This window comes from Bison bison, unplaced genomic scaffold (genome assembly GCF_000754665.1).
Source record: "Bison bison bison isolate TAMUID 2011002044 unplaced genomic scaffold, Bison_UMD1.0 scf7180017864315, whole genome shotgun sequence".
In the NCBI taxonomy this organism is placed as follows: domain Eukaryota; kingdom Metazoa; phylum Chordata; class Mammalia; order Artiodactyla; family Bovidae; genus Bison; species Bison bison.
Window position 1 is genome coordinate 331,982 of NW_011494887.1, and position 18,345 is coordinate 350,326.

Here is an 18,345-nt window from a genome sequence, read left to right on the forward strand (position 1 = left end):
TAGCTCAACCTTTGAATTTCCACAACTGTGGTCATGAATTGTGCAATTCGTCACAGTGCTGAAACCTGCCTATAGGCACCTACCCCATATGCACATGGGGTAGATGCCTATGTGCCACTCATGTGTTTTTCCACTAACCTCTGTATCATTATCTATGGAAGACAGTGCCTGGGGGAGGTCCTCCAGGGAGAACAGTTAGTCATGGGCAAACAAAAAACTTTTAGCAGGCTGGGGCAGAGTGTCCTTGCTGTTCTCGTCCATGTGTTTTTATGGATCAGTGGACATGGTCTTGGCCTCCTCTCCTTTTCCAGTCAGGTTATGTAACTATTGATTTATCTTACTCCATATTCCATTAGAGATCTCTGATTAGCACAGAGATTGATTTGGATTAACAAACATCTCTGGGGTTGCAAAGGTCCCCAAGAAGGTAAAAAGCATTGGTCATCAATATTTGAGCTCAGTTAAGCATTGACTAAGGCCATTTTTATTGCTGCTGTCAGCTTGAGAGGTTGGAAAACTTGATAGAGAGATGGTATATTTGTTTGCTATGGCTGCTTGAACAAAGTGCCACAAACCAGAGACATCTAATAGAAATTTATTGTCTCACAGTTCTAGAGGCCAGAACTTCACCTTCAAGATCAAGGTGTTGGCAGAGCTGGTTCCTTCTGAGGGCTCTGAGGGAGAATCTGGCCCAAGCCTCTCACCTAGCTTCTGGTGGTTTGCTGGAAATCTTTGTAAAAACATCACCCTGATCCCTGCCTCTATCTGTAGATGGTGCTATCCCTGTGTGCTGTCTGTTTCCAAATTTCCCCTTTTTATGGGACACCAGTCATATTGGATTAGGGACTTCCCTACTCCAGTATCACCTCATCTTACCTAATCACATATGTAATGATCCTATTTCCAAATAAGGTCACATTCTGTGGTACTGAAGGCTAGAACTTCATATAAATTCTGGGGGGATACAATTTATTCCAAAATAGATGGGAAGGAGTCAAGTGAATGGAGAAATGACATGCAGAAACTCATGTAGACCATCACTCTTTCCTGATCTCTTTTCTGTCTCCAACTCTTTTTTCCTCTATTTCTATTTAGACTAAGAGGGTATTCCCTCTTTCAATCTAGAAACATTGGGTTGTCCAAAAAGTTCATTTGGATATTTCCATTAGATGTTATGGGAAAATATTAACGAAATTTTTGGACAACCCAATACATTTCCCCAGACAAATAATGGGGCTCTTTTCCAGTGCCTATCTTTTAAAAGTGGTGTGATAGGTGTGGTTCTTCTTCCACACCAGTCCCCTAAAGTATTTTGAAGAATTTTGACAATAGGGATCAGGAATTGAGTTTCTGTTCTTTCCTTATAGTATTCCCTTTTCTTCCCTATCTTCCCAGTGCTAAATGTATAGTAGGAATTCAGTCAAAGGCCTTTAATTTAAATGAATTCAAATGATTCTCCCCACCCACCTCAAGCAACAAAATAGAGATTCATGTCCTAGAATAAATCATCATTTTTATTATTTCTTATGAACAAGCTATTTCCCACAGAACAGCATTGTAACTATTAATTTTAGAATTAGTGGAAACCATAAGTAAAGATCAATTTTTTAAAGTGATAATTCCTCAGAAATGTATGTCTTCAGGTCATAGAAGATTACCTATAAGCAATTGGTCTTGGACAAACATAAGTTTGTCTTGAAGTTTTAAAGAGCTCTTTTGCCCTGTGAGAATGACTTAATATGAATAAAATAGATTCCTCTGGGTGGATTGAAAATAGGTACATCTCTACTATGGAATTCTAATAATCTTTTTATTCACTTAAAAATTTACATACAATAAAATTATCAGTATTCTTTTGAACTTGCTACTTTCTCAAAATTCAGTTATCCCAATAACTTTCAAAGTCTTAAGTTTAATGAATTTACAAAGCCTCTTCTTTCAATACATTTCCTAACACTTTCTTTTTATATGTCTTATTTTGAAATAATAGTCTGTGGACTACTTTATAAAACAGAGTTTTATTTCTATTGGTTGTCTCAAGTCACTTTGCATAATGGCGGTTGTTTAATGAATGGGGGCAAGAGTGATAGGCAGTGGTATCATAAATCACTAGCTTGTTGAAGCTCAGGTCCTTTAAAGCATGCAAGAGAGAACCACCAATTATCCATCTCTCAAGCTGGATAAAAGCTACACAAACACACTGGATGGAAACAGACAACAACCAAATCAGTATGGCTTTGTTAACTGCTCTGGTGTTAAATTAGCTCTCTCTCTCTCTTTTTAAAGATTTTACTATACTTAGCCCTCTCTCCCTACTCAAGATAAGGTGAAGCACGTCCTTGTTAATAGTGCATGTGTGGCTCTTAACTTGACTGTGTCTATATTACAGTCAGTGGCTCAAATCATCAAGCCCACTGCCAGCACACTGGCATGGTCTAGCTCTCTATCCTCTTCTTGCCCTGTTAACAGCTGAAGAACTCAGACTATCCACGACAACAGTATCCAAATTCATGAGTTATTATCCTCATATGTTACTTCTGAAGTCTTCTCTAAAGCCTAATGTTTTTCTGTCTGAAACCCAGAAGACATTGATTTAATAAAACATTAGCTGAAATTTCCAACAGTTATTTCAATAGATTTAAACCTCCTCCCAGCCCCACATAGTTAAATCAAAGTCGCTAACACTACACACAAGTTAAATATCTCTATCACCACTTGATCTGAGGATAGTAAGCCATTTCCACGGCTGGAGCAACCACCAACCCAAAGTCCTAGCACACGTAGAAGGGAAAATATCTGCTGTGGAGTTCTCTGAAGTCAGTATTCATCATGGAATGGGTATTCGGGATGGTCACACCACCTGCCAAAACAATTCCCCCAAAGGGAAAAAGTTCACTTCTAAAGTTGCACGTCTGTGTGTATTACTAGCATCTTTTGATAATTTTGCCAACCACTCCCTCTTTTCTCTTACTCATTACATTTATATTTTGTGCCCAGCTTCTGCCCATGGTTCCTCTCAAGCCAGTGCCTTTTACTGAAGCCCCAGATAGCACTCTGGTGTAGGTGTGTGTGTGGAGTAGGGGGTGGGTAGAGGAAGGCTGTGTGTGCATGTGTGCTCAGTCATGTCCAAATCTTTGCATCTCTTTGGACTGTAGCCCACCAGGCTCCTCTGTCCATGAGATTCTTCAGGCAAGAATAATGGTGAAACAGTCTATAAAAGGACTGCAGTGTGTGCGCCTGTCCTGAAACACCTAAGATTTAGTTCTCTGTAAGTATTATGTGCTTTAAATTGTCAATAAAATATTAAACAAAACCAAAAAGGCTCTCAAAGCTCACCCAGATGAAAAATAGAACAGTGGCCCAGCATTTCTAAATGATATATTTTTAAAATCAATCTTTGTTTCTCCTTGCTGATTTTTCTAGTTATTTCCTGGTGCAATGAGTTATTTTCGCAGTGTTGTTAGAACTAGGTATTAAAAATGTCAAATGTCAAACCAATTAATGTCACCAACCAACTGTAAAAATAGCAGCACATTGGTGGATTTGCTTCTCTTACTATCTCTTTTTAATTTAGATATTTATTACATAGAAATAGTTTATCTTTGAGATCTGTTAGTTAACCTATAAATGTTTGTTAGTTACATGTTTGTGTTTACTTTTTTGTTCTTCAGGCTAGGAGGTGCTTTTTGATGTCAATTAATTTCTTCCCCTGGAAAAGTCACATTAGAAAGCTGTTTTATTAATTCAGAAATTGATTTAGAAATTCAGTATCAGCATAGTCAGCAGTTTCTGACTTATGAAAAATAGTGAGACCAATAAGTAAGTGCCCAAACTATATGAACCATCTTAATTAGCATTTTAAAAATACTCACTTGAAGAGAAGATTGTAAAAAGATTAGTATCCATATGATTTTAAGAACTGGAAATACTAATGAATAATGATTAAGCAAAAAAGGTATGTGTGTATACAAATATATACATGTATATATGCATGAACTATATTCATTTTTAATTTTTAAGGCTCTGTAATATTCAGAGATTAAAGGGTTATTTCTGTTGATAGGTGAACTTGGCTACACTTTGAAGGAATTTTTCTGTTGGAAGTCAGGCAATTTCCCTGGTGGCTCAGACGGTAAAGCGTCTGCCCACAATGCAGGAGATCTGGGTTCCATCCCTGGGTTGGGAAGATCCCCTGGAGAAGGAAATGGCAACCCACTCCAGCACTCTTACCTGGAAAATTCCATAGATGGAGGAGCCTGGTGGGCTACAGTCCATGGGGTCGCAAAGTGTTGGGCATGACCGAGCAACTTCACTTTCACTTTCTTTAAAGTCAGGCAATAGGTAAACCAAATACTCCAACTCTTATAGGCAAACATTTGTCTAAAACTCAAGTTTCTTGTTTCCCAACTTGGTGCTGTTTCTCCTACACTCTCATGCCTCTTTCCCAAGAATTGTTCTTGCTGACAGCTTTGCTCTAATTTGTGCCCACTTTGATTTTTAAGGAAGAAATAAATATGTTGTTTGAATATGCCACCATTGTATTAACATATGAACACAGTGACTTATTTCTCCTCACTGTCTTTAGCCTGTTATGCCTTAACGTAACCAATGGAAATGTCCTAAATGCCAGAAGTCTTCTTTTAAATAAAAATGCAGGTTTGTACGAAGTTCCTAATCCAATACATGCTGCCCACCGACCTTTACCCTTGTTCCTTCTATGGACATGGGCCTGATTTCTAAGAGCCTGTTGGTTGACTCTTGACAACCCAGCACCACTGGGCAGAAACTGATTCATGATCCCCCAGAACTCACATGAGCATTTCCACAAAGCGGATGTTTTTATTTAAGGCTTCAATGTCCTTCATTTCTTCTTCAGTGAAAGAAAAGTCAAAGATCTGAAATAACAGAAACAAAAAAACAGACATTTGGAATAGTAGAAGATGAGTCAAGCTTGGGATCAGGGAGAGGGGCCAGCAGTGAGAGCCCTTCAAAGATTATGGACATCTCTGCAAATGTCCTAAAGGAACTAGGCAGATGCTGGGAGGCCATCCCACCTATGGGGAGCTGGAATTCTTCTTGCCCTTGGTCTTTAAGACAATCCTGCTGGGGACATCTTGCAATAAATTTCAGGTGTTCTGAAACAATATGCATTCAGAACATTTCCTGAAATTCTAGAAGTAAGGAATTCGTACTACTTTGGTATAAGATGCTGAGCTTTTGATTCTGGACAGTGATCTTCATACACTTTTTTTTACAAAAATATTCCCTGGTCTCTAAATTTGCTTATGTATTTTTTTTAACTTTTAATTTGCTTTATTTCATCCTGTTAATCCTTTCATCACTTTTAATGTCTCTTCATCTACCTTTTAATTCTAATTACATTTTCATTGTTTTATTTTCTTTTTAGCTTATAGACTTTATACCTTGGTTTTATGATGGTCCATTATGAACATTTTAATAGTTTGTTTTAGCTTATTTTTATTTTTAATGCTTGGTTTATCTGTTTACAATCTATCTTCTATTACTTTTGTATCTTTCTAAAAAGCTTTTATTTTAGTAATTTGCATTAATAAATTTTAATTATGTAATACATAAATATATGTAAAGAAATGAAAGACTTCTTTGTAAATGAAAGACTATAGAAGTACATTGACATTTATGGAGTAAAAAAAACGAAAGTGCCTTGATATCCACCACATCAGTCCTAGTCTCCTTCCTACAGATTCCTTCCAAACATTGAGCACACCAAGAGCAAAATGCAATAATTGTATCATATTTTTATCATTCTGCAGCTTTATCTCATTCGCATAATATGTCTTGGTGATTTCTTCTGCCAAAATATACAGACTGACTATCTAGCCACTGCATCCATCATATAGATGTGTATGATTTACTTCATCACTTCCCCAAGGATCATTTCCAAGTGGTCTTTTCAGAGCATTCTTTCCTTTGATTATTTATTATCCAAGTATTAGAGTTTATGATATTGTATAAGGAATTTTATTATAACATAAAACAGTCATGAAGAAATCACTTAAAAAATAAATCCTTACAAGCTTCCTTTCTTCTTAACACCTTCCCCCACTGAGAGTGGCTATCTGTCACATGACATCACCTCCTTTAGCACAGGAAAAGGGATGGCGCTCAGGGGACCAATCAAGGTATCTTGTTCATTGGACACTGATTATTATGAGGGTAGCAATGACCCATAAAGGGACAAGCAGGGATTGATAGAGATAGAAGGCTTTCTCTGTGATTGTCCTTACTAAACATGAGTAATAGATTAACCTGGACTGTGTGTGCTACCATATGGAGAAAGGGGGTGGGGAGAACTCAGTCCCTTTATAAATCATTTGAATAGATGTGTCCAGTCATGTCTGATCTATCCATGAATTTTCCAGTTATGAGAATCAGTAAATTGTATCTTTTTTTTCTTTGGTAAGTTTGAATTGCATTCCTTCATGTGGTAGCAAAAAAGCCCTGAAGATAATTATCTGATATGGATGTCTTCCCACATCGGTATTTATATTTTCACTTCAGTATTTAAAAATGGATATAAAGACACACATACTATGTAAATTCATTTATATGACATTCTAAGAAATGCAAACTAGTCTTTAGGGATAGAAAGCAAATCAGTACTTGGCTTGGGCTTGGGGACCAGGAGGGATAGATTCTAAAGGGGCCTAAAGAGACTGTTGGAGATACTAGAGATCTTTATTCCGCTGATTGTGGTGGTTTCATGGTGTGTACATATGTCAAAACTTTTCCAATGTTACGCTTTATGTTCAGCTCATTGCATTTCAATTTAACCTCAATAGAGTTCTTTAAAAAAGAAAAGTACATAAAAATGGATATATAATCTTTCATTGTACAAATAAATAATAATTTCTTTTTTAAGATCCTACTGAAAATTGTTTCCAGTTTTTTTTTTTTAGCTGATAAAATATGCTGTAATAAACATCTGTATACATGCACATAAACATGCAAATGCATCTATAGGAAAAGATTGTCAGGTCAGTGGAGATATAGATATATATATATAGATATATATATTTGAAATTTGATGGAGCTGGAAAAAGATCTTTCTCCAAATCTTACATCAATTAGTATTTCTGACAGCATTATATGAAACTGCCTGTTTTCCCACATATTTTCAGCATTCTGATTATTTCCCTATCTGAGGGGGTAAATACTGTCCCATTTTTATCTTTATGAGTAAGACAAAAAACAACTTACTTTTGAGATTTTAATTATCAACTGATGGGTAATGATTAACTTTACATGGTACTTTCCTATAGCTGCATTTATTAATACCTAGCAGTTATTCTTTGGAAGAAGCATGATAAACTAATTACTCCATTCTCTAGTGACATGTTTTCTAATCTATAATTTATAATGCTGGTTACAGATTACTTATAGAGGAAATAAAGGAGGTTGGCATTCATGGCAAGAGTGAACATCAACATTCTAGGAATCAGCGAACTAAGATGTACTGGAATGGGTGAATTTAACTCGGATGACCATTATATCAACTACTCTGGTCAGGAATCTCTTAGAAGAAATGGAATAGCCATCATAGTCAACAAAAGAGTCCAAAATGCAGTACTTGGATGCAGTCTCAAAAACGACAGAATGATCTCTGTTCATTTCCAAGGCAAACTATTCAATATCACAATAACCCAAATCTATGCCCCGACCAGTAACACTGAAGAAGCTGAAGGTGAACGGTTCTATGAAGACCTACAAGACCTTCTAGAAAGTGAAAGTGAAAATGAAGTCGCTCAGTCCTGTCCAACTCTTTTCGACCCCTCGGACTGTAGCCTACCAGGCTCCTCTCTCTATGGGATTCTCCAGGCAAGAATACTGGACTGGGTTGCCATTTCCTTCTCCAGGGGAACTTCCCAACTCAGGGAATGAACCCAAGTCTCCTGCATTGCAGGCAGACACTTTAACCTCTGAGCCACCAGGGAAGCAAGATCTTCTAGAACTAACACCCAAAAAAGATGTCCTTTTCATTATAGGAGACTGGACTGCAAAAGTAGGAAGTCAAGAAACACCTGGAGTAACAGGTAAATTTGTCCTTGGAGTACAGAATAAAACAGGGCAAAGGCTAATAGACTTTTGCCAAGGGAACACACTGGTCATAGCAAACACCCTCTTCCAACAACACAAGAGAAGACTCTACACATGGACATTACCATATGGTCAACACCAAAATCAGATTGATTATATTCTTTGCAGCCAAGGATGAAGAAGCTCTATACAGTCAGCAAAAACAAGACCGGGAGCTGACTGTGGCTCAGATCATGAACTCCTTCTTGCCAAATTCAGACTTATATTGAAGAAAGTACAGAAAACCACTAGATCATTCAGGTATGACCTAAATCAAATCCCTTATAACTATACAGTGGAAGTGAGAAATAGATTTAAGGGACTAGATCTGATAGAGTGCCTGGTGAACATGGACAGAGGTTCGTGACATTGTACAGGAGACAGGGATCAAGACCATCCCCAAGAAAAAGAAATGCAAAAAAGCAAAATGGCTGTCTGAGGAGGCCTTACAAATAGCTGTGAAAAGAAGAGAAGTGAAAAGCAAAGGAGAAGAGGAAAGATATAAGCATCTGAATGCAGAGTTCCAAAGAATAGCAAGGAGAGATAAGAAAGCCTTCCTCAGCGATCAGTGCAAAGAAATAGAGGAAAACAATAGAATGGGAAAGACTAGAGATCTCTTCAAGAAAATAAGAAATACCAAGGGAACACTTCATGCAAAGATGGGCTCAATAAAGGAAAGAAATGGTATGGACCTAACAGAAGCAGAAGATATTAAGAAGAGGTGGCAAGAATACCCAGAAGAACTGTACAAAAAAGATCTTCATGACCCAGATAATCATGATGGTGTGATCACTCACCTAGAGCCAGACATCCTGGAATGTGAAGTCAAGTGGGCCTCGGGAAACATCACCATGAACAAAGCTAGTGGAGGTGATGGAATTCCAGTTGAGCTATTTCAAATCCTGAAAGATGATGCTGTGAAAGTGCTGCACTCAATATGCCAGCAAATTTGGAAAACTCAGCAGTGGCTACAGGACTGGAAAAGGTCAGTGTTCATTCCAATCCCAAAGAAAGGCAATGCCAAAGAATGCTCAAACTACTGCACAATTGCACTCATCACACACGCTAGTAAAGTAATGCTCAAAACTCTCCAAGCCAGGCTTCAGCAATATGTGAACCGTGAACTTCCAGATGTTCAAGCTGGTTTTAGAAAAGGCAGAGGTGAAGTAAGCCAGAAAGAAAAACACCAATACAGTATACTAACGCATGTATATGGAATTTAGAAAGATGGTAACAATAACCCTGTTTACGAGACTGCAAAAGAGACACCAATGTATAGATCAGTCTTATGGACTCTGTGGGAGAGGGAGAGGGTGGGGAGATTTGGGAGAATAGCATTGAAACATGTATAATATCATGTATGAAACGAGTTGCCAGTCCAGGTTCGATGCACGGTACTGGATGCTTGGGGCTGGTGCACTGGGACGACCCAGAGGGAGGGTAGGGGAGGGAGGAGGGAGGAGGGTTCAGGATGGGGAACGTGGGTATACCTATGGCAGATTCATTTCAATATTTGGCAAAACTAATACAATATTGTAAAGTTTAAAAATAAAATAAAATTTAAAAAATAATAATAAAAAAATAAAATAAAGTGTATATATAACTGAATCACTTTCCTGTATAGCAGTAACTAACACGACACTGTAAATCAATTATACTTCAATAAAAAAATAACTATGACAAATATTTAAAAAAAAAAGAAAAAAAAAAGGCAGTAAATCAATTATACTTCAATAAAAAAATAACTATGACAAATATTTAAAAAAAAAAGAAAAGAAAAGAAAAGGCAGAGGAACCAGAGATCAAATTGCCAACATCTGCTGGATCATCAAAAAAGCAAGAGAGTTCCAGAAAAACATCTATTTCTGCTTTATTGACTATGCCAAAGCCTCCGACTGTGTGGATCACAATAAACTGTGGAAAATTCTGAAAGAGATGGGAATGCCAGACTATCCTACCTGCCTCCTGAGATATCTGTACGCAGGTTAAGAAGCAACAGTTAGAACTGGACATGGAACAACAGACTGGTTCCAAATCGGAAAAGGAGTATGTCAAGGCTGTATATTGTCACCCTGCTTATTTAACTTATATGCAGAGTACATCATGAGAAATGCTGGGCTGGAGGAAGCACAAGCTGGAATCAAAATTGTTGGGACAGATATCAATAACCTCAGATATGCAGATGACACCACCCTTAAGACAGAAAGTGAAGACGAACTAAAAGCCCTCTTGATGAAAGTGAAAGAGGAGAGTGAAAAAGTTGGCTTAAAGCTCAACATTCAGAAAACTAAGATCATGGCATTGGTCCCATCACGTCATGGCAAATATATGGGGAAACAGTCGCTGACTTTATTTTTCTGGGCTCCAGAATCACTGCAGATGGTGATTTCAGCCTTGAAATTAAAAGACACTTACTCCTTGGAAGGAAAGTTATGACCAACCTAGACAGCATATTAAAAAGCAGAGACATCACTTTGTCAACAAAGGTCTGTCTAGTCAATGCTATGGTTTTTCCAGTGGTCATGTATGGATGTGAGAGTTGGACTATAAAGAAAGCTGAGTGCTAAAGAATGAATACTTTTGAACTGTGGTGTTGGAGAAGACTCTTGAGAGTCCCTTGGACTGCAAGGAGATCCAACCAGTCCATGTTAAAGGAGATCAGTCCTGGGTGTTCACTGGAAGGACTGATGTTGAAGCTAAAACTCCAATACTTTGGCCACCTTATGGGAAGAGCTGACTCCTTTGAAAAGACCCTGATGCTGGGAAAGATTGAGGACATGAGGAGAAGGGGACAACAGAGGATGAGATGGTTGGATGGCAACACCAACTCAATGGACATGGGTTTGGGTGGACTCCATGAGTTGGTGATGGACAGGGAGGCCTGGCGTGCTGTGGTTCATGGGGTTGCAAAGAGTCAGACACAACAGAGTCTGAACTGAACTGAACTGGCATTCATAATGTCTAAATGATCATCTTCAATAATTTTCAAATTTGTCCCCAATTTTTTCTAGAGCTATTAAGAAGGTGGAAAGTTGACTACTATGAATTTCAAATTTTATACCTTCTATTCCTGCTGTGCTGGCAGAGAAGGGAGAAGGTTGTGTCCAGAGTCAATAGGTAAGGAAACAAGAAATAAAGGAGCTAGACTGCATAGAAGCAGCAAAGCAATCCCTGAGTTACTAGGAACTGTTACAATTTCAGCTAAAATTAAATCCAGACATGGGTGGAATGGGTTGAGGAGTTAGTATAAAATAACATATGAAGTCATTGCAGCTTTCTTATTGATCTGAACAGAAAATTCGCTTTAAAAAAAAACAAAACAATACAAAACACTGGTTTTTACACTTCCAGAAGCAATTCTCTTACTTGAAAGTTTTCTTTGATCCTTTCAGGGTTAAAGCTTTTAGGAATGACAACCACTCCTCGCTGGATGTTGAAACGCAGAACAACTTGAGCTGCTGTTTTATTGTACTTTTTCCCCAGTGCATTTAGAAATGGATCCTTTAGCAAAGGTGGGGAAGAGACATTCACCCTTAAAAAAAAAAAGAATTCAAGACATGTATCATATTTAGGCTGAGTAATGAAATTAAAAGATGCTTACTCCTTGGAAGGAAAGTTATGACCAACCTAGACAGCATATTAAAAAGCAGAGACATCACTTTGTCAACAAAGATCCATCTAGTTAAGACTATGGTTTTTCTAGTAGTCATGTATGGATGTGAGAGTTGGACTATAAAGAAAGCTGAGTGCAGAATAATTGATTCTTTCAAAATGGGGTGTTGGAGAAGACTCTTGAGAGTCCCTTGGACTGCAAGGAGATCCAACCAGTCCATGCTAAAGGAGATCAGTCGTGGGTGTTCACTGGAAGGACTGATGTTGAAGCTGAAACTCCAATACTTTGGCCACCTGATGCGAAGAGTTGACTCATTTTAAAAGACCCTGATGTTGGGAATGACTGAAGGCAGGAGGAGAAGGAGACAACAGAGGATGAGATGGCATCACTGACTCAATGGACGTGAGTTTGGGTGGACTCCGGGAGTTGGTGATGGACAGGGAGGCCTGGCATGCTGCGGTTCATGGGGTCGCAAAGAGTCAGACACAACTGAATGACTGAATTGAACTGAACTGAATGAGAACCCGTGGTTAACCAATCACCCTCCTCCTCTGACAATCCCCCCACCTTCACCTGGTAACCTATCCAAAACACTCAGGTCACCTGTAACCAAGTTCTCTGAATGCAGAGTATTCAGAAGACTAGTGCTTAGTATGGGAAGATCAAGACAGGCAGATTCATAGACCTGCCTCTTCCAGAGTGCTCAGTCATGTTCAACTTTTTGAGGCCCCTTAGACTGTAGCCTACCAGGCTCCTCTGTCCATGGAATTTCCCAGGCAGGAATACTGGAGTAGGTTGCCATTTCCTCCTCCAGGGGATCTTCCTGACCCAAGGACTGAATCCACATCTCATCCATCTTCTGCATTGGCAGGCAGTTCTTTATTACTAGCACCACCTGGGTATCCCACTCTTCCAGAGGGTAACTAATAGTAATATTTCTTTGGCGGATCTTATAGAGAGAATGGAGTTGGAAGTAGGCACACAGGGAAAGGCAAGAAAACTGAAGGAGAAGCAGAGGCACAACTCTTAAAATCAGAGTGGAAATTTTCCTACTTAAGTCTGTGGAAGAGATCACAGTAGAAGTATTGCCACTGAATACAGAGATTCAAAAAATTCAAAAATTTGAGAATATGGCTGAATATTACTCTGGCAGGTAATAATCAAGGTACTGGTAGGCAATTTCATAGGTAGAGTCTAAGTGATTATTACACTTCAATGAGGAAGGTTTTGTTAGCTGTAATTTGTATATGTGAAGAATGACTTGAAGAGATTGTTACTTCCTTAAGATCACACAGATGAATAGTCATTTCAGTCAAGCAATTTACATTAGCCTAATACTCCAAAGGAAATATACTTACTGAGGAGACAGACTGCATTACTTACTGTCAGGAAGCATTTAACAGGAGGCTTCCTGTGTACTGTTTTGGATCTGTCAGGAATCCTCTGTTCCTTATTAATTAAGAGGAGAGGCAAGCCTCTCCTGGGGCTGAGGAATCCAGGCATTTCCTTTGTTAGTTTTTCAATACGGTGATAAGTACCCTCTTCCTTCTTATGAACCATACAGTGAAAGTGATTGTTTACAACTCTCTCTCTCTTTAATGTGGATTGCCTATGTTTTGTAAGTCTGGAATTTTAATCTTTATCTTTGTTGAGAATAATTACCTTGTAAGACAGTGTATATGCCCACACCATGTTGATTAAAACACCTTTGTTCCATCAGAGCTTTGGTCCCCATGTCTTGCTTTCTCTCTCTGTCTCTCTCAGGCTAATCCTTTGGAGTGCAGAGATGCATCATGCTCATTCTCCTGCCCAGGCTTCTAAGACCCTCTTGAGAAGGCGCACTGTGCCTTCATCCCGCTCGAGAGGGTGTCAGGTGCCTTCGTGAGTGACGCAAGCCCTGTGTCAAAGGGCTTTATTGGTTTTCTGCATAAACCAAGGAATATCAGCCTCTTTCTCTCTCTCTTTTCCTTTCTTATCATCGACTCCGGACCACCAGGTTCCGGTCCATTAAAGGACCACAACAACTTACCAGGATGGATTTCTACAGGTTCCCAAAGGGCTGTATGCAACAATGACAATGTCATGTTGTTGGCAAAATTTCAAGAGTTTTGGCTGGGTGAAATATGGATGGCACTCAACCTATGTGGTTGGAGAGCAGAGCACAAAATTAAGGACTTGTGGATGAATGCAATTTTATATAGATTTTAATAATTCAACAAAATCGGTTGCAAAGTAGTATGGATAGTGAGGCAAATCTTAAATATTTTTCCCAAAAAAGAAGTTTACATTGTTTATATATGAGTGAGGTGAAGGAAGACAAGATTAGTGAGGTCACTATCTATGGGTTAATCCTAAAATAACTGGGAAACAAATTCAATTTTTACAGCTATCATTCTTTAAAGCTATAAGTGAATGGACTTGGTTCCTTATAGTAAATATTCTAGCAAATACAATTTTCCATAACAGACACATAGTCTCAAGTTCACATTACAGTCTTGGTAAATAGAAGTGACATGTTGCAAAAGCCCTCTATCCCTCACTATCATTTAAGAACATTTTCACAAGAGTAGAGTGTGTATAAAGTAAATTTAGAGATGCATTTTGTCTTCTTGGTGGAGAGTTCTTTACAGCACTAAATGTAGACCTACTTTCATTTCCTGTATCTTATTGACAACATTCCTGCACTAAAAACACTTGTGTCAACAAAAGTTCTTCTCTAAGCTTCTTCTTAAACACTATGGTAGCTTTTGACCTATTAATTTCTTTTCTTTTTAATTAAAATCAACCAAGGCTTAATTAAAAATTTTAAGTATATAATTATGATTTTCACTACCTGGAATATTAAATACTTGACAAGTTACATTTCTAGAAGGCACAAGAAAATGCTATTGATAAAGTAGAAAGGTAAACCAGAGGTCTTAGAGGTGAGTCTTTTTTTCTTTATCTAATTTGACAACCTTTTTTTTTACTCCCTATCAGTTTCTCCTATTTCTTCTCTTTCCCCTTTGTTGTTGTTCAGTCACTAAGTTGTGTCCAACTCTTTGTGCAGACCCCATGGACTGCAGCATGCCAAGCTTCCCTGTCCTTCACTATCTCCCAGAGTTTGCTGAAATTCATGTCCATTGAATCGGTGATGCTGTCTAACCGTCTCATCCTCTGTTGCACTCTTCTCCTCCTGCTCTTAATCTTTCCCAGAATCAGGGTCTTTTCCAATGAGTCGGCTCTTCCCATTGGGTGGCCAAAGTATTGGACTTTCATCTTCAGCATCAGTCCTTCCAATGACTATTCAGGGTTGATTTCCTCTAGGATTGGCTGGTTTGATCTCTTTGCTGTTGTCAGGACTCTCAAGAATCTTCTCCAGCACCACAATTCAAAATAATCAATTCTTTGGCACTTGCCATCTTTATGGTCCAACTCTCACATCCATACACAACTACTGGAAAAACCATAGCTTTGACTATACAGATCTTTATCAGTAGTGATGTCTCTGCTTTTAAATATGCTATCTAAGTTTATCATAACTTTCTCTTCAAGAAGGAAGCTTCTTTTAATTTCATGGCTGTAGTCACTGTCCACAGTGACTTTGGAGCCCAAGAAAACTGCTTCAAATTTTTACCCTTCTATTTGTCAGGAAGTGATGGGATTGGATTGCATGACCTTGGTTTTACTAATGTTGAGTTTGCCCCCTCATTATCTTGACCTCTCCTTTTCCCTAAGACACTCTTTGGGAACATTTTTTCATTCTAAAAAGTGACACATAGTGTCCATAGTACAGTAGACCCTAGGTATCTATGTAGGATTGGTTCCAGAACACCCCTCAGCAAACACCAAAATCCTCAGATGCTCAAGTCCATTCTGTGAAATGGTGTACTACAGTGAGTCCTCCATATTTGCACCCAGGGATATGAAGGGTGGTCTGTTTCCTTCCCTTATCCTCTTCCACTCCTAGCATCACTCTCCCCCTTTAATATCTTTCCCATTTTTCATCTTATTGTCACACTAATGTTTCCAAACACATTTTAAATCATGTCACTCCATTGCTCAAAGACTAAGTATGAATTCCTTAATTTCATCCCTGCCTGATTGTTCCAAACACATTTAGTTTTCCCCATAGAGACTCCTTTCTAATCAGGTTGGAGTCCTGTTACCTGTCTTTGGCCTAAATAAGTATATTCACATGTGTATATAGCATATGTATTTACAACAGTCTTTGGAAATTCTGTAGTTTTAGATAGATATCAGAATCTTGCAAGGTAAAGATAAGAAGCTGGACAGAATCCATGAAGGAAAATAGCAAAAGTCCTTTCATTAATTAACCCCAACCTCTTCTGTCTTTCCATGAAAAACTGCACTGAATTTTCTCTTCATTGTGGAAGACACTCAACAAATATTTATTAATTTCTGTGTCAGGACATTTGTGACTTAGGCACAGTGAATAAGATCAGGAAAAATGGAAGAATTTGGAAATTATCCTTACTACTTCCTTTCTCCCTTCCTTCCCTCCATCCTTCCTTACCTCCCTTCTTTCCTTTGTTCCTAGAGTTATGTGTTGGAACTGTGTATGAAATGAAACCGCTTGAGAGAGATCCACAGTTCCCTTTGAATTGGACTGGGAGAGCACTGCTTGACCCTAGGAAGACTTTCAGACTGTCTAAGCCAGGGGCAGAGCCCAGAGGGATGTTACTCCAGATGAATGCCACAGTGAGTACTAAGGAAACTTGGATTGCTCAGGCTCTGAGAATGAGTACTGAGTGAGCTTATATTTTGTGTCAGTTTGTTCATGAAGTCAATGAAAAGTACAAATACTTGCAAACTTTATGTTAGATTTGGACTGGTGGGAAAATTCTCTGGAGCAGGAAATAGCAACAGATTCCAGTATTCTTGCTGGGATAATCCCATGGATAGAGGAGCCTGGCAGGCTACAGTCCTTGGGGTCTCAAAAGAGTTGGAGGCAACTCAGCCACTCAACAATAACAGTATCGGGAAAGTTAGTTATGAAATATGTTAATTTTGAATTATGCAAGACCTTCGGATATGTATCCCTTGTATATGAAATGTGTCCACTCTGTCCCCATGGACTATAGCCCGTCAGGCTCCTCTGTCTATGGAATTTTCCAGGCAAGAATACTGGAGTGCATTGCCATTTCTCTTAATCTTCTTAGAGAAGATTCCTTCTCCAAGGGGTCTTCCCAACCCAGGGATCAAACTCGTGTCTCCTATAGCTCTGCATTGATAGGAAGATTCTTTACCACTGAGCCATCTGGGAAGCCCAAGGCCTGCATTATGCACATTGTATTCCTGGGTTGAAAGCTGCTCATTTTGTATCTCTGGAAAAGAGACAGTTCTACCAGGGCACAGGTTGATGCTGGGGGCCAGGGGACCTGCATTCTGATTTGTGCCAGCTCTATTCATATGTTCTGTGCTAATATTTGACATATTCAAACAGCACAGAACACATGAATAGGTTCAGGCTATGATCTTCCTAACCCACTCCGGTGTTCTTGCCAGGAGAATCCCAGGGATGGGGGAGCCTGGTGGGCTGCCGTCTATGGGGTCGCACAGAGTCTGACACGACTGAAGCGACTTAGCAGCAGTAGCAGCAGCAGCATGATCTTCCTACACACCTTGCTTCTCTTTCAGGAAACATTTGTGAAGTTAATCAACAGTCTCATGCTGACAGATCAATGTATTTCCTGCTTGGCATGAGGAAACACACTGTCAAATTTTCATTCTTTTCCATTCTCAGGTCAAAAGTCACCACCTGTCTCCGTGCATTTGTAAGAAGAAAGCTGCTTGTCATTTCAACATTTTTATAACAAAATATTGTTCTTAGGGATGCAGGAAGTATATGCTGCAGAGGGGATTGGTTAGAAATAAAGGATTGGATTGAGATCAGTGAGGGAGACAAAGTTTGTTGCTCTCTGTTCCTGACAGCTTCAGGTACAGCACTAGCTGAAGTGTCAGTTTGACAGTGCTACTTCTAAATATGGCAAGACTTCTATTTAGCTGTGGGTTACTGTCATGATGTAGGTGATAATTCATTTTTCTGTTATGAACTATTTTGAGTTTCTAAAAACAATGAATTCAACCAAGTCCACCATCATCCCAACATGTGAATATTTACCATATTCAAGAACATTTTTCAGTGCAGCTTCTCAAGGTTTTATGAAGTAGAGGGAAGAGGATATCATTTCCCCATTTAATAAAGTAGATTATAGTATTTTGTTGTGATTATAAGAGTAATATACACTCACTGCAGAAGACTTGAAAATACAGAAAAGTATAAAGAGGAGAACAGAATTTACTTGTAAAATTCACAGCCAGAGATAGCCACAGTTAGCATTTGAATATATTTCTTTCCAATATTTGTACTTTTTAAATAATATAATCACCTTCATACTGTGATACATTTTGCATCCTGGTCTTTCCACTTAGTATCATGGCCATGTCTCTTTTCCTCAAAAGTGATTCAACAACATCTTTTGTTGAGAGCTTATGTATTACGAATGTTCTAAAATTTATTTAAACATTCCCTGAATTTTTCATATTTATGTTGTTTCCTTTTTTTTTTTTGCCATGATAAACAGTGCTGTGATAAACAGACACATGGGGGTTCT

At 38.6% G+C, this 18,345-nt stretch overlaps 1 protein-coding gene across 1 annotated transcript in view; it reads right to left on the reverse strand.

Moving 5' to 3' along the window:
• Positions 1 to 1,493: 1,493 nt before the first annotated feature.
• Positions 1,494 to 18,345, reverse strand: part of AKR1D1 (aldo-keto reductase family 1, member D1) — a 51,743-nt gene continuing 34,891 nt past the window's right edge. Inside the window, exons 6-9 of the mRNA XM_010852772.1 lie at positions 13,758 to 13,867; positions 11,482 to 11,647; positions 4,813 to 4,895; positions 1,494 to 2,860 (exon numbers count right to left, since the gene is read on the reverse strand). Of these exons, the coding sequence (XP_010851074.1) occupies positions 2,818 to 2,860; positions 4,813 to 4,895; positions 11,482 to 11,647; positions 13,758 to 13,867 (402 nt within the window). The 3' untranslated portion in view covers positions 1,494 to 2,817. The remainder of the gene's footprint in view (positions 2,861 to 4,812; positions 4,896 to 11,481; positions 11,648 to 13,757; positions 13,868 to 18,345) is intronic.